This window comes from Pundamilia nyererei, unplaced genomic scaffold (genome assembly GCF_000239375.1).
Source record: "Pundamilia nyererei isolate P.nyererei 1_Seehausen unplaced genomic scaffold, PunNye1.0 scaffold00009, whole genome shotgun sequence".
Lineage (NCBI taxonomy): Eukaryota > Metazoa > Chordata > Actinopteri > Cichliformes > Cichlidae > Pundamilia > Pundamilia nyererei.
This window is the reverse complement of record NW_005187410.1, coordinates 5,181,939-5,198,694: the sequence shown is the minus strand read 5'-3', so window position 1 is coordinate 5,198,694 and position 16,756 is coordinate 5,181,939. Positions and strand designations below refer to the sequence as shown.

The 16,756-nt window shown below is 39.6% G+C and overlaps 2 protein-coding genes across 3 annotated transcripts in view; both read left to right on the top strand.

Moving 5' to 3' along the window:
- The first annotated feature begins 2,902 nt into the window (after positions 1-2,902).
- On the top strand, positions 2,903-4,520 carry cycsb (cytochrome c, somatic b). 2 transcript variants are annotated; one of them, XM_005723514.1, is made up of 3 exons: positions 2,903-3,074; positions 3,623-3,796; positions 3,897-4,520. In XM_005723514.1, exons 2-3 carry the CDS (start codon positions 3,625-3,627, stop codon positions 4,040-4,042), a joined length of 318 nt encoding a protein of 105 aa, XP_005723571.1. In that variant the 5' UTR covers positions 2,903-3,074; positions 3,623-3,624; the 3' UTR covers positions 4,043-4,520. The 2 variants fall into 2 exon arrangements, with proteins under 2 accessions (XP_005723571.1, XP_005723572.1); XM_005723515.2 differs by having other exon boundaries at positions 2,903-3,088.
- Positions 4,521-5,591: 1,071 nt separating this feature from the next.
- The window catches only part of pde11a (phosphodiesterase 11a), a 47,909-nt gene continuing 36,744 nt past the window's right edge, over positions 5,592-16,756 (top strand). Inside the window, exons 1-2 of the mRNA XM_005723513.1 lie at positions 5,592-6,735; positions 7,247-7,405. Coding sequence (XP_005723570.1) covers positions 5,947-6,735; positions 7,247-7,405 — 948 coding nt within the window. The 5' untranslated portion in view covers positions 5,592-5,946. The remainder of the gene's footprint in view (positions 6,736-7,246; positions 7,406-16,756) is intronic.

Below are 16,756 nucleotides of genomic sequence, written 5' to 3'. Positions count from 1 at the left end.
TTCATCTCCTGAGGAACTCAAATTTTAGACAATATATTAATCTTAGGCTATAGATAATATTTTTTCTGGTCACATGGATTTTTTTAAAAGACCAGTGAAAGAAATCTCAGTGATTAAACTTCTGTGGTTATTTGATTCCAACAGCCAGTGGATGTTGGTTCTAATTAGCCTGCATCATTTGTACATGTCACGGTGCAACACTTTGCCACTCATCTTGCTGGTGAAACTAATCCCGAATAAGCCTGCTGCTTCAAATGAAAAAAAAGAAGCAACTTTGTGTGTTTTGTTTTATTGCTCATTAGCGTTTGGTGCCAGTTTTAGTCACATAGAAGCTTGTACACTCATGGGATTTTTTTCACACTTTTTCTGTGCAGAGCTAAGTTGAGAGGTTTTCTAAGGGGAAATGAAACCTAAACTAATATGCACTGTGCGTGTCTCCTCTGCTATTCTACTAGCAAATGGACCGCCAAACATCCTCTATTCCTGGGTGTTTCACTTTGCATGCATTATTGTCACTAAGATTAGCAATCACACATGCAGAATAAGAACCATGTGAACCTGAGGGATGCTTGTGCTAATCCCCGTGCTCTACACCCTCTTAACCTGTGCAGCCTTGTAGACCACGACTATTAAGAAATTTGCGGAATTAGTTAATGAACTAATTAGTAAGGGTGATGAGGGAGCAAACAAAAAGAAGAAGATGGTGGAACAAAACAATGACATAATGTGAATACGTGCGACAGAGGTGTAAACACCTTCTTAATTTAACCCCTTGATACAGTTTATATTTCATGTTTTCAGAGTAAGTTTTAACCCAAGCCAATAGGTGTCTATGCCAAATTTTGGACCATGAATCTATTTAGAATATATAAATAAGCTGACATTAATAAATGGAATAAAAATCCTCAATTAATGTAGAGAGGTCAGATTAAGAGAGCAAGAGTTGATTTTACTAGGTTTTAAACCACTTGTTTGTGGAGAAAAATGCCAGTTATCACATGTGTTGTTTTACATAAAACATGAACCATTATAGGGCAGTGGTTAGCATTGTGTCTGTGTAGGTTCTCTGTCATCCAGGTCATGGTAATGTATGGAGCTTGGAAAGAAAAATGACCTAGTGGGAGTTGTCCCTTGGTTGGTTAGCACTGTTTCCTCACAGCAAGAAGGTCCTGAGTTCAGTTCTATCATCGGGCTGCGGTCTTATTGTGTTGAGTCTTCATGTTTACATGTTTTGGAAAGACAAAGCGTGAAATGGACACAGTGGAGTGTGGTGTGTTTTGCAAACTTGTTTATTGCAAACTAATCTGTGGATTCAGAGTAGTGGTAGGAAACTTTGCGAGTGGGATTTGCACATGTGGTTCCCACACTCACTGAAATGGCAGCACGGGTGCTTTTATAACCATCATCATAATTATGACCCCTCCCATGATCTCATTTAGCTTCCAGACATTTGTTTATTTTCAGATTATCTGGTTAAATTGCAGGGGACTGTGCTTGCACGTGCAAATGTCATGCACTTTCAAGCCACACTTTAACCGTACATTCATACAGCACTTTATTCTAACCAGTTAACCTAACATGTCTTTGGACTAACGGGAAGTTGGACTACATGGAGGAAGACTTCACAAGCCTAAGGAGAACATAAAACTGCAGGACAAGCAAATGTTGTGGGAACACGTATCGTGACACTGTCAAGGTCCCCCACTTTCCACAATGCAGGAACTCCAACAACACTTAGGGGAAGAGGAACAACTTCATTGACTGACCAACGCATTTGTGGCTTTCATCAGGGTTATCAGGTACCCCCGCCTTCCCATTAAAAACACACAAGGACTGTACAGTTTCAGATTAGAGGATTTTTACTGTTGAATGTCAAATTTGACCCAAATTGTATGTGAGACTTAAGCATTATTTGAGCAGGCAAGTCATTAAGAAAAAAATCTTATTATAAAATATCATTTCCAGTGGAAGCCTAAAAAAGGGAAAACCCTGCTGAGTAGTAAAAAGAAACAAAGCCAGAAACATTTCAGCACACCCACTAATTACATAGAATCATAGCAAGCATCACGTGAAAACAAGTATTACATGAATAACTAGCACACGACGTCCAGGAAGCTAGGTAACAGACAACACAACACGAACGCCACACACAAACAATTAAAGATAAAAGCAACACAAGAAAAAGCAGCGTCATTCCTCTACAATCAGATCAATGACGGTCTCACCAGGCTGGTTTAAACATGTCACGCCTCAACGCCAAGTGCAAATTTCTGGTAAACATCTAGAGGTGGACTGTTGAGATGTAGTCCCCAGCAGCAAATCAGTGCAATTGTGTAATAAGCTGGAACCGCCCCCCACATACCCCCACATTTATTGTCATTCCAACACTTGTACTGACATGAGGTAACAGGAAAGTTTGCACTTTAAGATCCTAGTTAAAAGCCAACAAGAACATGTAAGAGTAATATATATATATATATATATATATATATACACACATATATATACACACTTGTATGCAGTATAAAGCTTCGTGGCAGGCATACCATGGTCAAAATACCATGTCAGTATTAAAAAGTGTTTCATTTGAAGGCCTCCTGCGTGAATAGTGTGTGGGAAGTGAAGGCATGTGAGATGGCAAAGAGAGTCCAGTAATTGTGACTCCATAAGGTGACAATATTCTCCACTTGGTTGCAGCAGCATACAAAAATTGTGCTTTTCAATAACAGATCTGGGCTAGAAAATGCGAAAATAAAAAATAGTAAAACACACAAAGAAAACAAGTAAGTCGGACGTTTATTTATTTATATATTAGTGTGGTATTTTTTTTGTTGTTGAACCGATTAATCGGTTAAATGCGAAGATTTAATCTTACTTGCGCTTTCAAAATCCCGTCATGACGTGCACGACGACGCAGGTCAGGTGACTGATGACGTCTCAGGGATACTAAAAGTTTTGTGAGAGGAGGCACGTCCGTGAAACTTTCGTGAAACGGGTGTGACAGAACCCGGCAGGGGGATTAAATTCAAGAAGCTGCGAGTCTCTTCATTGTGCGCGGAACGTAAACGTAAACGGTAATTACTGAAATGTGAGGTTTGCTGTTCTCTGTTCTTCGTGCTCACAACTTTTTACGGATTCAAATCCGTCTGCGTCGGTCCTCTAACATGAAACGTGCTCCAGCGCCGATGTCTTTAAAGACGATATTCTAGCTGATTTTTTTCCTTATCTGAGGAGCTGTTTGAGTTTAACACACATTAGATACATTACATTACATTACAGTCAGTGATATTTAAAAGATGAACTTTGGTATGTTTTATGTAAGGTTGATATATGAAGTTATAGCTACAGGTTTAGCTTGGAATAAGATGTCAAGTGTGAGGTGGTATTGATTTTTTTTTTTTTACTGGAATAATTTGCTTTAAGAGGATAGCAAACGCGCTTTTAAACACCTGTCTTTGGTTTCATGATAGGAGCGGTGTAATTTAGCAATACTGTGAGAGCCAGTTTGGTAACGCCCCCAGGGGCATAGTTGCGCAACTAGCACGTGAGCTCCCCCCTGTGGCTGAATTGGTGTATACCGTTATACTGTGATTGTTCTAAGCCTGTATTTTCTCCTTGTTAGAAATGACTGGAGACGTTGAAAAGGGCAAGAAGACATTTGTCCAGAAGTGTGCCCAGTGTCACACCGTGGAGAATGGTGGGAAGCATAAGGTTGGACCCAACCTTTGGGGCCTCTTCGGACGCAAAACCGGCCAGGCAGAGGGGTACACTTATACAGATGCCAACAAGAGCAAAGGTGAATACTCTGTGTGCATGCACTCTTTAACCAGCCTTGTAAATCACACGAACTTGATTTTAAGCCTTACTTTCTCCTGTTGTTGCCTACTTTAAAACAGGGGTTATCTGGAATGAGGAAACCCTGATGGTGTATTTGGAGAACCCCAAGAAATACATTCCAGGAACAAAGATGATCTTCGCTGGCATTAAAAAGAAGACTGAGCGAGCTGACCTTATAGCGTATCTCAAATCGGCAACTTCATAAAGATCTCTGTATCCGTGCACCTTTTTAGCAATCTTTGTGCCTTAACAAACTGTGCAAGATACCAGGACTTGTCTTTTCCCCCCCCAAAAATAAGGCAAAAGAGCAATCAGTTGTGGTGGCACTGGGATGATAAGTTGTCGCCATTGTCTCAGGTTTACTTGATGTGGACTAAATATCTCCTGGTTTGAACAGGTTTCAGACATATATTATTAAATAATATACTGTGCATCCATAATGTAGGGACCAAAAAAATGTTTAACTGTCCATTATTTTTTGGGGTGAGTAGGTTGTTGTTTTGTTATCAAGTTATTTGAAGAGGTGTCTGTTCTAAGGATGAATGTGCCTTCTCTGGTTTGATTCCTACCTCAGCTGTCTTTTTTGTCATTTCTGAATTTGAATAAAACAACACTAAACATGAGAATTTCTTCACCTTTGTTTTGCCCGAGTTCATAAAATGCTGAGGAGGCAGCATGCCAGGTTTTGATACACTTGATTTGTCAATCAAATAAAGATTAGAGTGGTGTACTTCATTGTCTTATATGCCAGAGGATGTGCAGGATTTCTATCACAAAACTGAATAAACATGACGCACTGGGACACTACTTGCAGGATTTGAATTGTTAGTGGGGAGAGAGAAGCAAGGAACTCTGAAGTGATCTTTAAGAGGCTTTGACTGATATGAAGCTATTTAAGAAAAAAACCTGCTACACTTTGAAAACTGTTCTGAGTTGTTTGACCACATTTTGAGAACGAAAATACTGGCCAAAAAGACAGAATGCATTTGTAGGGGTCTTGTTAAGCAGATAAAAGCATGTCGAAGTTAACCTTGCTTATCAAATCTAGAGGTTTCACGCTTGAATTCAGATTGCTGAACAATGAGGTGCTCATGATAGGAGTCAGATTTGTGCTGGTAGCTGTATCACTGTCCAAGTTGTGGACTACAACTCCCCCTAGTGTTCAAATTACACACCTACTCACAGAGGAACTAGTATAAAGGAATTTGAGTATCTGGCATGCTCACTAGCGATAAAAGTCGCGGTTACATAACTAAATGACACAGACCGCTGTAGACGATGTTTAATATATGCTATGAATTCCTTCTTTTTTAGTCGACTGTCACTCATTGATTATCACAGAAAAGCCTTTTTTGTGGAATGCATCCATTGTATTTGAATCATGTTAAAGAGTTAATTCACCCACATGGGGTTCCTTTGCTTCAGATAAGCCTTACAAAACTGGAGCGGATCCGAAATATTGAAAGTTATGAACAGTGTGCAACAAATCTACCATTATAGTCTACTGTTTTATATTTTTGTGTAGCTTATTGCATATGTAACCATACGCATTCTGTATAATATGTGCTGGACGGACAGACGTTAGTATTATCCTCGTCGTTTTCACACTTGGAGCCTGTAATAGGGGCCAAACGGTTCAGATGTCCGGAGGGCTGCGTACTGAAGCAACCCTGAGCTCCTTCTCGTGTGACGAAACGAGCATCAGTGGGACCGAGCCAACCACAGCCAGCGTCATTTGCAAACTAGAAGACGCACACGACAGTAACGCTCGGTAGTTGCTGTTTGTTGTCTTTTCAAAGCCCGTGGCAGTCCCAGCGAGCATCAGTTTGCGTCCACGCTGCTTAACCTAGATCTTCTTAAATGATCTTACATTAAGTGAAAACGGCGTGGAGATGCTGTGGAGGAATATGCTGGTGCGCAAAGGGAGTCTCCATCGCCACAGAGTGGAGCTGGATATGTAGCCGAAGCTCCAGGGATGCTCCAAGCGTACTGCACCTTGGAAGTTGTCAAACGATTCTTGTCTTCAACCCCCCAGCAAGGCCTCATAGATGATATTTCTCTGCGCGACTTCTTGGATTTGGTTCTCTAAGGACCATCTGAAGAACAGACATGGCAGTGTCAAAGATGCTGTTCTCTGACGTGGAAACTTTTCTGGACTCGCATCCCGAGTTATTCGAGGATTACCTGAACAGAAAGGGGAATTATAGCATGGTGGAGAAATGGCTCAAGAATCACCAGGCGAGCAAAAGTCCAACGGCTTCAGCTCCGGCCGAGACAAGAGAGGAGAAGAGCAACCCGTGCAAGGACAGCTGGGCGAGCAAATGTGACGGTTTGCAGCGGAGAGCGTCTCAGAAGGAGCTGCGTAAAACTTTCGCCAGATCCAAGGCAATCAACATCAACAGGACATACGACGAACATGTTAATACCAGGGCGCAGGAGCCGCTGACAAGCATGAGGAGGAGAGCACTGCTGAGGAAAGCGAGTTCTCTGCCCCCGACCACTGCGCACATACTGAGCGCACTGCTGGAGTCCAGAGTCAACATCCCCCAGTACCCTTCCACAGCCGTGGATTTTAAATATTACCTCAAAGAACACAACGAGCGAGAGTTTTTCCTGGAGCTTGTAAAAGACATATCAAACGACTTGGATCTAACGAGTCTCAGCTACAAGATCCTCGTGTTTGTTTGCATTATGGTGGATGCAGACCGGTGCTCCTTGTTTTTAGTGGAGGGAACAGGCAACAAGCAAACGCTAGTGTCCAAATTCTTTGACGTGCACGCAGGCACCACAGTTTTACCCTCAATGAATTCAGACGAAGTTCAAGTGCCGTGGGGGAAAGGGATCATTGGTTATGTAGCCGAGCACGGGGAGACAGTGAACATCCCTGACGCTTATCAGGTGCCTTCTGCTCTGTGTGCATGTGTTTTTGTGCATTTCCATCTGTCACAGGCAGTGAGTCAGATCGTTTTCGTGCAGCTTTTCATTTGATCTCTCACAGTTTGACGAACAAGAGCACTGCTGATAGCTTGGGCCAAAACCACACGTTCACACAAATCACATAAGAGTAATAAAAAAAGTGTTTTTTGTTCTTTCCCCCCCTCAAGTCCACTGTGATTTAATACAACAACTACATAAAGGTGCTTAATAATGGCAACAGCCTTTTTTAGATGTAAAAGTCTTAATGGCTGGCCAAACATTTACACTAATGCCTCACCACATTGCTCTACTTTACTACTTTTTGTAGAACAAGCTCCAAACTCTGCAGACGTCCATCAAACTGACATTCCTGTAGACACGCAGTCATGATCTTTATGTTTAGTGCCCCGTCATCTGAAAAATAGAGGAAGCAAGTGCTCTTTTCCAACAAGTGCTTACACTGTGTCTTTTCTTCTGTGCCTACGGCTTGCAGGATCGTCGGTTCAGCGATGAAATTGACAAGCTGACAGGGTACAAAACCAAGTCACTGCTGTGCATGCCCATTCGCAACAGTGATGGAGAGATCATCGGAGTTGCTCAGGCTATTAACAAGAATTCAAGTGGAGAGCTCTTCACTGAAGATGATGAGAAGGTAATTTAATCATTACAGTTATGAGCATACGTACTGAGTAAAGAAGACACACACATACACACACATGCTTCTCTAATACAGTGCATCCTCCCTGGTGTGTGCAGAATAAGCTTATGTGTTTGTTCTTTGTTTGATCCCTCCCTGTTTTCTTACATCTTACACCACTAAACCTTCCCACAGGAACTTTGTGCACGTGAATCAAATGACTTTATAAAGCGCTACACAAATAAAAATAATATCTGGGGCAGTTTTCGATCACACCATTTCTCATTCTTACATAAATAGAAACTATGCTTGTGGGTAAAAGGATGGGAAGTCACAGTGAATCGGTAATTTATCTCAATAAAAGCATACTGTTTATTTCATTTTTATTCTGTTTTGTTAAATTATTGCAAAGATGAAATAACACATTTATTTAAATCCTAATGTTACATTTCATAGACTGGCAAAGCAAGAGAAGGAAATGTGACAGACTGCATTTAATCACAGTGAAACAAATAAAGCCATATGGGGTAAAATGGTAGTTTGGGCATGAATTTTAGCCACACTTGTAACATTGTGCAAGAGCTACATCAACTGGCCTGTGCACTTCTTTGGTCCACATGGCAGGTTGAACTGCAGAGATCCTGTGACCTCTTCTCAAGCACTAGACTGACATGTTTGTCTTTGTTTCTGATTATCCTGTATAACACGTCCACATCTAGGTTAGGGATTGGCATGAAATATGGTTCCTTCATGTTTGAAGATGTCACCTGATCACTTTAGTAACCTGGTCACTGGCTTGATGTTTTATGAAAGCTGTTGTATGAACAGCGATGAGATTTGGCACAAACATTTTTAGAATATTTGGCTAGAACCTGCACACATGCACACACACAGTCCTATTTTCATGTCTTAGTGACATAATGCTATCCCTTGCTGCCTACCCTATTCCTAACCATCAAAAATGAATGCCTAACCCTAAGCCTTAGCTTAAACATAACCTTAACCTAATTGTAACCCTGACACTAAAACCCAATTTTGATTCTCAAAAATGCCTTCAAACACGTGGGGACAGGCATTTTGTCCAACAAAAGGGTTTTACATCTATTGATAAAAACAAAACAAAACAAGAACACAGCTATTCTAGTTAAGAAGAAGCCAGTTTATTGTTCCATAGTTTAATTCAACAATACAGACATGCAAGCCTTTTTCATAAAAGTTGGTATGCTTCATAGGACTTAAATAAAAAACTGAATACAAGATCTGAAAAAATCTGTTAAATCCCATATTTAGTCGCAGATAGTAAAAGAGAGGATTTGATGATGAAATCACAAAAACCATGGTTGCCATCAATTCAAATTCATTCACACTTTTCTTGCACGATGATCAGATCAAATTTCAAGTGTGCCATTATTTGGATTTCCTGAACCTGCAAAAGTAACAGTATTAACACCAGAGAAAAGATTATAATGTGAACACATTGCAGGTAGACTGTGAAAATAGTAAACCTGCAAACCATCAGCATGTTATAATTTCCATTGCAAGGAAACTGGGGTGATAATGATAGCGCTTCTTAACCATGGCTTTACAGAGCTGCTAGCAAGGCCTCCAACTCTCACTTTTTTTTGTTATTATTGTAGCACATTGAAGTAAAGTACAGATGAAAGAATAGCCCTGAAGTAATGCTCATGCTTTATGATTCATGTGTGGCATTTCAGGGATGTTACTCAGTTTTTTTTTTTTGGTACATAGACACTGTTTTGTGGTGTTAGCGGCACACAAGCAGCAGGGCTGTAGCGATGCCAGCTGTCATTTTTCATTACCGTCAGCGCTGCAACACTCATGAGTTTACAGTTGCAAAGATTTTAAGAGCAGGATGTTTTTTTTTTCTTTTTTTGCTTCTTTTGTTTTTTTTTTTTGCCTTTTGCCTTCCAACCGGGGACCGTTTTTTTTTCTATTCCCTCCAGTTTGTTGGGTGATTCTTCAGTTTCTGTGACATTATACTTAGAGTTAGCCTCCATTCTGTTTTTGATATTTAAATTGATAAATAAATCTGCTTCATTAAATTACTTTTAATTATCAGATGACACAATAGATGTACATCTTGGAATTTTAAATGTTATTACAACTGATTCATTTCTCAAGATCTTGCTTGGCTTCAGTTGAAAGTCATTGTTAATGTTTTAACAAACTGCTTAAAACCCTGAAATTAGTAACTACATCTTAAAAATATCATAATATTTAATGTAGGCCACGCCAGTAGAAGTGATTGGAACCTATTTTGAAAACATTTCCTCTCAGTTATTTTGGCATTTTAAACCTCTGTCAAAATGTATAAAACTGTAATTTAAAGGATGACTAGGCCATATTACAACCGAGTCACTAGTAAAAAATCTGCTTTAAGAAATGCTTCTTGCACATTGAAAGTTTTTTTCAATGCAATTCATACTTTTACTGCACATGTGCAAAGTTGCATTACATAATGGCTTTATTAATGACTCAGTCCAGAGTACTGACATGATAAAACACCTATTGCCTCATCCCACCAGAGCACTTGAACAAATACCATGCTAATTCATGTTATAAATACAGCAAGCCAAGGAAGAACAAAAGCAAAAAATTACATTAATTACACACGTCTCCATCTTTAATACACACGCCATGTTTATGGTCACATTTCAATTCAGGGTTCTTCGAATGCCTAACTGCCATCATCACAATGGATATTACCTTTACATGAACAACAGTAAATATTATCATGTTACATACTGTAATACTGAATGTAGGTCATGTAATGTTGTCACAGCTGTTCTTGCTTCTATCATCCCTTGTCATAAAGTATTTGACAAACAACATTAACTGAAGACATCATCGTCCACTTTATTAGATACACCTCTTCAACTGCTCATTAACACATTTAATTTAACATGTAATTAGCCAATCACATGGCAGTAGTTCAACTCTAACCTGCTGAAGTCCAAACTGAGCAACCGAATGGGAAAGAAAGATGATTTCATGTTCATTTCAATGTGGCATAGTTGTTTCTGCCAAATGGGCTGATATGAGTATTTCAGAAACTGCTGACCTACTGGGATTTTTCCACATAACTATCTTTAGGGTATACAGAGAATAGTCCAAAAAAGAGAAAATACCCAGTGAGCGGCATTTCTCTGGGAGAAAATATGTTGTTGATGCCAGAGGTCAGAGGGAGACGGCTTTGAGCAGCTTTGAACTGATAGGAAAGGAAAAGTAGCTCAAATAACCAGTTAGCACACTCACCTAAAATGCAAAAGATTTCTGGCTTGAGCCTGAGAGTTGAAACAAATCCTTTGGAGGATTATGTAAGTGTAAAAGGATGTTCCAAATTAACAATGTGGATCCATCCAGCGTGGCAACCCTTTGTGAATAGGGTATCAACCAAAATAACTTTTCAACACACAACCTGCCACACCTTGAAGCAGATGAAGATCACACCCCTTTCAGCTAAGAACAGGAATCTGAGGCTAAAAAACATTACCTGGTGTAATGAGTCACAATTTCTGCTGTGACATTTGGATGGTAGAGTCAGAAGTTTGCGTAAACAACAGGAAAACTTGGGTCCATCATGCCTTGTATGATAGTGTCTGGGATATTTTTTGGTCACACTTTGGGATTCTTAGTACCAAACAGCATTTTTTGAACACCACAGGCTACCTGAGTATTGTTGCTGACCATGTCCATCCCTTTCTGATCTGTTCAGATGATCTCAAACTAGCTTCATGAACACCAGACTTATATCATGGATGTGCAACTGACAAATCTGCAGTAACTATGCGATGCTATCTTGTGAATATGTTTCCAGCACCTTTTTGAATCAGTACCATGAAGAATTAAGGCATATTTTACATGCAAAAGTGAGTGTATATATGTAATCTGATAAACAGCAGATCATTTTTTCTCATTCTGTCTTCATTCCTGAGTCCAAACTGACTCAGTATTTATTATTTAAATAATTAACCCCACTGTCTGAATCCATAAACCAAGTTTGAGTCATCTGTCATTAAATTTTCCCAAGGCGGTATGATGTAGAGGGCCGGGGCACTGTGTTAATACCACCAGTATTGGCTGGTAAGACTCTCGCATTGGTTAATGCTTCACTTTACTGCTGAGTAGAATATCCAGTGTGTCAGCAATTAATTTATTGTCACCCCTTTGGACTGCGCCATTTGTGTGATTTTGAATGGTTGCCAACGGCAGCACCGTGGGATTTGTGGCAGTGTTGGGGCAGCCAAGTTACTTAAAGATGATTCAAGAGGACGAAAGCAGACTCTCGGATGAGAACCATCCAGGATATTACTCCATCGGTTAGTAAACACACTGGTCAAGTTTTCAGCCCCAGCACAAAGCCATCGCTGTCAGTGAGTTACCGGTAATGTAATATTTAAATTTCAAGCAGCTGTCAGGGGAGCAACATCTCCCACAGTGATCCAGATAGCCTTCTGTTTGTGAATGATCGTTTGTCAGAGAGACACGAGGAGCACGTGTTGAGTCCATCAGCGCGCTTGAATAGACGTAGCAGGAAGGCGGTGAAAAGCCGATACAGCGACTTGTTCTCTTATTGCACGGGCCCCTAAAGGAGAGGAAAGATGAAACATGAAAGCACAAAGCTAGCTGTGCTTTTATTTAAGCGTCAGGTTTCACTGTGGCAAAAATGATCTGTCGTATGTTTTTCCTCCACTGCTGCTCTGCCATCAAAATTACATCTCCAGACTCGATGCGTTGTTTATAATAGATGCAGATTAGGAATTCTTTTTTTCATTTCCCTTGTTTTGAGTATGTTTCACATTTCGTTAACATCACACTAATGCCTGGGATGGCTGCAGCTGAATTAGTAATGAAATGCAATGTGAGCGTCAGAGAACACAGCAAGCTCCCTGTACAGCACAGCTGCAGCCCTGCTTTTATGGAAGACCTTGTAATAAGAAAATGTATCATACCTTTCGAAGCAGATTCCTTTAGAGACATAAGCTTACGTTTATCCTTAAATGATTGTGCTGAAAATTTACAGGATTTTGAACACATTACATGCTTGGTTTTAAATCCCAACAGCCTTAAATTTGTTCTGTTCTGTCATTCAAGATTTGAGACCTTTGGCAAGTCTGAAAATGGTTCAGCCCATGTATAATTGCTGTGTCTCATTATCTTCTGCAAAGGAATTTGGCTACCGACTTAATTTAAGAGTGCAAACTGACCCCGTCCTCCTATCTCTATATTTTGCATTACTTTCTTGATTCTTGTCTCACATGCCTTGTAATACATCCAATGTGAAATGTGTTATTCTTGTGAATTAACTTTTATTAATTCTCCCATGTAGGTTCCATCTGCCATTATATCTCAACATCTGTGTGAGCTGATTGTCAAACAGCAGTCCCCCCCTCACCACAGTGCTCCCTCTGGCTGCCAAATTCCCTGTCAAATTGGCTCAAAGCATTTCAGTTAATAACCACTTTCATACAATTTCCCAACGTAAATCTGCAGCTAAAGAACAAAGAACACAATTTCAGCTTGGCACCTAATTAAAAAAAAAAAAAAAACAATCCTAGAGGATATCAGATCAAATCAAATGTAAGGAGTGCATCATACCAGAGTTGCTCATTGCAAAGCAAAAGAAGGGAACCATCACAAGAAATCCTCTTAAATCTTTGCATGTTGCTGTATTAAACTCTGTGTATACTGCACAGGGGTGACCCACACACAGTAAAAGGAGACCTGCCTCCCCAGCCACTAAATAAACAGTTGATGAGAAAAATGTAATCTTCAATATTTTTTTCAGATGTTTAACAAAAGGTCTGATTCTGTTCTTTATCTGACTGTCTTCTGACATTCCAGGAATAATACTGGATCATGTTTATCTAACGGTCATCATATTTGGTTAAAATTAGTCTTCTGTTATGCTTTCTGGGGACTTTGGTTTAACAATTCACTGTGTTATCTACCTTTGATGGCAACAGCAGTGTTAAATATATGCACATTACTTTTTTTTATATGCAAGGGAGCGAGCTGCACCAGGTCAGTCTGAGAAGAAAAACTGTATATAAAAGATGGATGTAGATTCTAGGTCTGAAAAGCCTTAAACTTGCATTATTTCTAACATCCAGCAGGATGTGACTCCTGCAAAAGTCCACTTGTGTAGAAGTTTAGGATCAAATGATACTTCTTAGTTGCTTTAATACCTCATCTATGAGTTTATGGTTACAGTTTCAAGTTTCAAGTCTTTTTTATGCAGCAAGATGCTTATTTGGTACATTATGGTTCCAGAATATCAACATAGGCTATACTTTAAGACTAGAGATGGCATGATACCACTTTTTTATGTCTGATACCGATACCATAAATTTGGATATCGGCCGATACCGATATGAATCCGATATAGTGTATTTTATAATCAATAAAATTGTTTTTCTATACATTTTACATCAGATGAAAACTTTTGTTGTAAGATTAACAAAACATTAAAAGCTAGACATGAGAATAAGAAAGAAAAGTATTTCTTTGTGCCCCCTTTTCCCTGTTAATGCCCTACCTGGCCCCCTGGCAAAACTTTGCTAGATCCGCCCCTGCACAGTTACCAGGCGTCAGCTACTTAGAAAAGGATCCTGGTGTGGAAAGTAATATTAAATAAATTCTAACAACAGCTTATCAAGCTTGAACGCGCTGCTGTTGTTTAGTGCAACATCCGCTGGTTTCCTCTTTCTGGCAAAAGTGGGCCAAAAACAAACAAGAGAGACGAGAGTAGCGACAGAAAAGCCGATCAGCTGATCATTGATCAGTTTCATGATTTCAAGTAGCAACAGTAGAGGGAGGGAGAGAAGAAGAGGCAGTTGCTCCATATATCGGTTGTTAAGCTTAACGTGGGAATGCTTTACAAACATTCAGAGACGAACTTACACACTTGCTTTACTTCTCTGGGATAGCTTTGTCGGAGAGGAAATGCTGGAAGCACGTAGCAAGGCTCCAAATGCTCAGGGAGACCACCGACAGGTCTGGCACACCGCAGCCGCTCTATCACGCGAGGCATACTGCTCCGACGTGCTAAGGTCATGAGTTGGATTACGTCATGTCGCAAGTTTTGTGAGATGCTTTTGTGATACTTAATGGATCGCTTACATTTTTTGTTTCTTTCTGATATCCGATCCAGTAATTTAGGTCAGTATCGGACCAATACCGATACTTAATATCGGATTGGTCCATCCCTATTTAAGACATGTACATGTGACTGACAAGTTGCTGCAGTATAGGCAAATACTCATAATCAGAGGTTTCAGAATACGACTCTACAAAATGCTGGGTGATGTGACATTGGCTACATTCATCTTTTGTATGCAAACTAATCTATGAGTATATAAAAAAAATAAAAAATAAAACCTGTGATGGGGATGTCTGACTTGTTGAGGTCAACATGTCGGTAACAGTGGAACCTGTACTAGATTAAATTAAAGCAGTGTTTGTGTCAGACAAATAAAAAGTGTGCAAACCTTTAAAGTACAGAAAGTGTAGTATTGAGTAAAAACTAGAAGAGTGTGGGTCCTTCCAGTGAACAAAGCAGAATAAAGCTGAGGATAACAGTTACATTGTCTGTGAAGAGAGAACTAAGTTAAGTTTATGTCTTCCTTTTTAAATCCCCATATTTCACAGTTTGTTATTAACCTCCTTTTAATTCCATCAAAGTTTAGATAAAAATAAAACAAATAAAACATCTGAACTAATTTCCACAGGCAGGTGGAATATGTTGGTTGTGTAAGCGGCCAGAAAAGGATGTTTCAAAATTTCTGAATGGATACAAAATCATGCTCTAGGGTTAATTAGTAAATTCATTTCCATTCTGAATTCCAAACTATTAATGATAACTGATTACTCTAATTTTCTCAGCTAAGAAATTAGCATGTGTAAACCACCTTGCCAAATATAGTGGCAGCACACTGATGTTAATAGAGTGCACCTGATGCCTCTATGGGTAGATTTAATCACTAAATCAGCTTTCTGGTTGATGGAACACAAAGTCCATTTTTCTATCCCAAACTGCACTTCAGCCTCAGTGAGTTACTTGTTGCTTGAATGAATACATTTAATATATTTTTCTATTTAAGATAAGTGAAGAATCTGTAGTTCTTTTCTTATTGTAAATCAAGATCCATGTAATGTCAGGGAAGAGGAGAAATTTTCTTTTTTGTCACTGACTACAAACCTCGTTAAAAACAACAACTGTTTCCTTTTTTCACACATGCAAAGCTTTAAAGCGCAACTTTAAAAGATATCCATAGAGAAATGGAGACAAAAAGTATTGTCTGTGTAATTCCCCTTGATTTCTCTCATTTGAAATTCCAGTTACAGAGAAGGAAGTCACTGAGGTTAGAGGAACTGACAGTCCCTGAGGCGGTGGCCAGTTAGCTTTGTTATTAAACCGCTCTTTACTGGTCAGCCCAGAGGTCTCTAGGCAAAAAAATGTCTTGTTTGTAATGCAACCTTGTATAATGGCCTGCTTGACAGAATGTAATTAGAGCAAGCAGTGCTTTTCTTGGCTATGCCTGTTAGTTCCACAGGCAGATCCATAGCCACATCCCCCAAGTCCTGCTCATTAATGAATCTGCTCCTGCTGGGGCTATTGATGGCCACTGCCTTTCTGGAAGATCATTATTAGAGAATTCCATAGGACAGCTGAAATACATTATGTATGAACTCATTGCTCAGCATCATCTGTTTTCTGCATCTGAAAACAGTTGCATAAGGCACTGGATTATGTATAATGACTGAATGAAGTGCATAAAGTTAATTTACCCATTAGCATGACTGAGTAAGTTTTCGTGTCACGTTATGATTAAATATGTCTTTAATTACAGTGGCTTAACATGTAGTTAATGTATCATAACATGCACACCAACAGGACATGGGAGAGCAGAGGATTTACACTTTAACGTTTACTGACGTAACGCGATAATTATAAATACACAAGACTATAACTCTGCCCTGCAGAGTTTCAACAGATGAGTGACATAGTTTACTTCTTTCAGGCTATCTTTTTAAAATCTATGCATTTCTATCCATTTTGAATATTAATTAATAATCCCCCATTAATTTACTCCTCAGTCACTAGAGTATTGATGCCAAAGTAATGGGTCACATACAGCCCGAATTTGATCTTGAGTATGTATACCAGGCCGGTAACCTAAAGACGCTACAGTCATACAAGACGATGGACAGCCTGAGAGGAAAACACGACAGCTTCAGTTTTTGCTGTTGTAAACTAAAGGCACACCTCCTTGGATTGACCACCTTACAGTAGTTTGACCTGCAAGTCATTGGTAATGTCTTTGGAAACCCACTGCTGTGGTA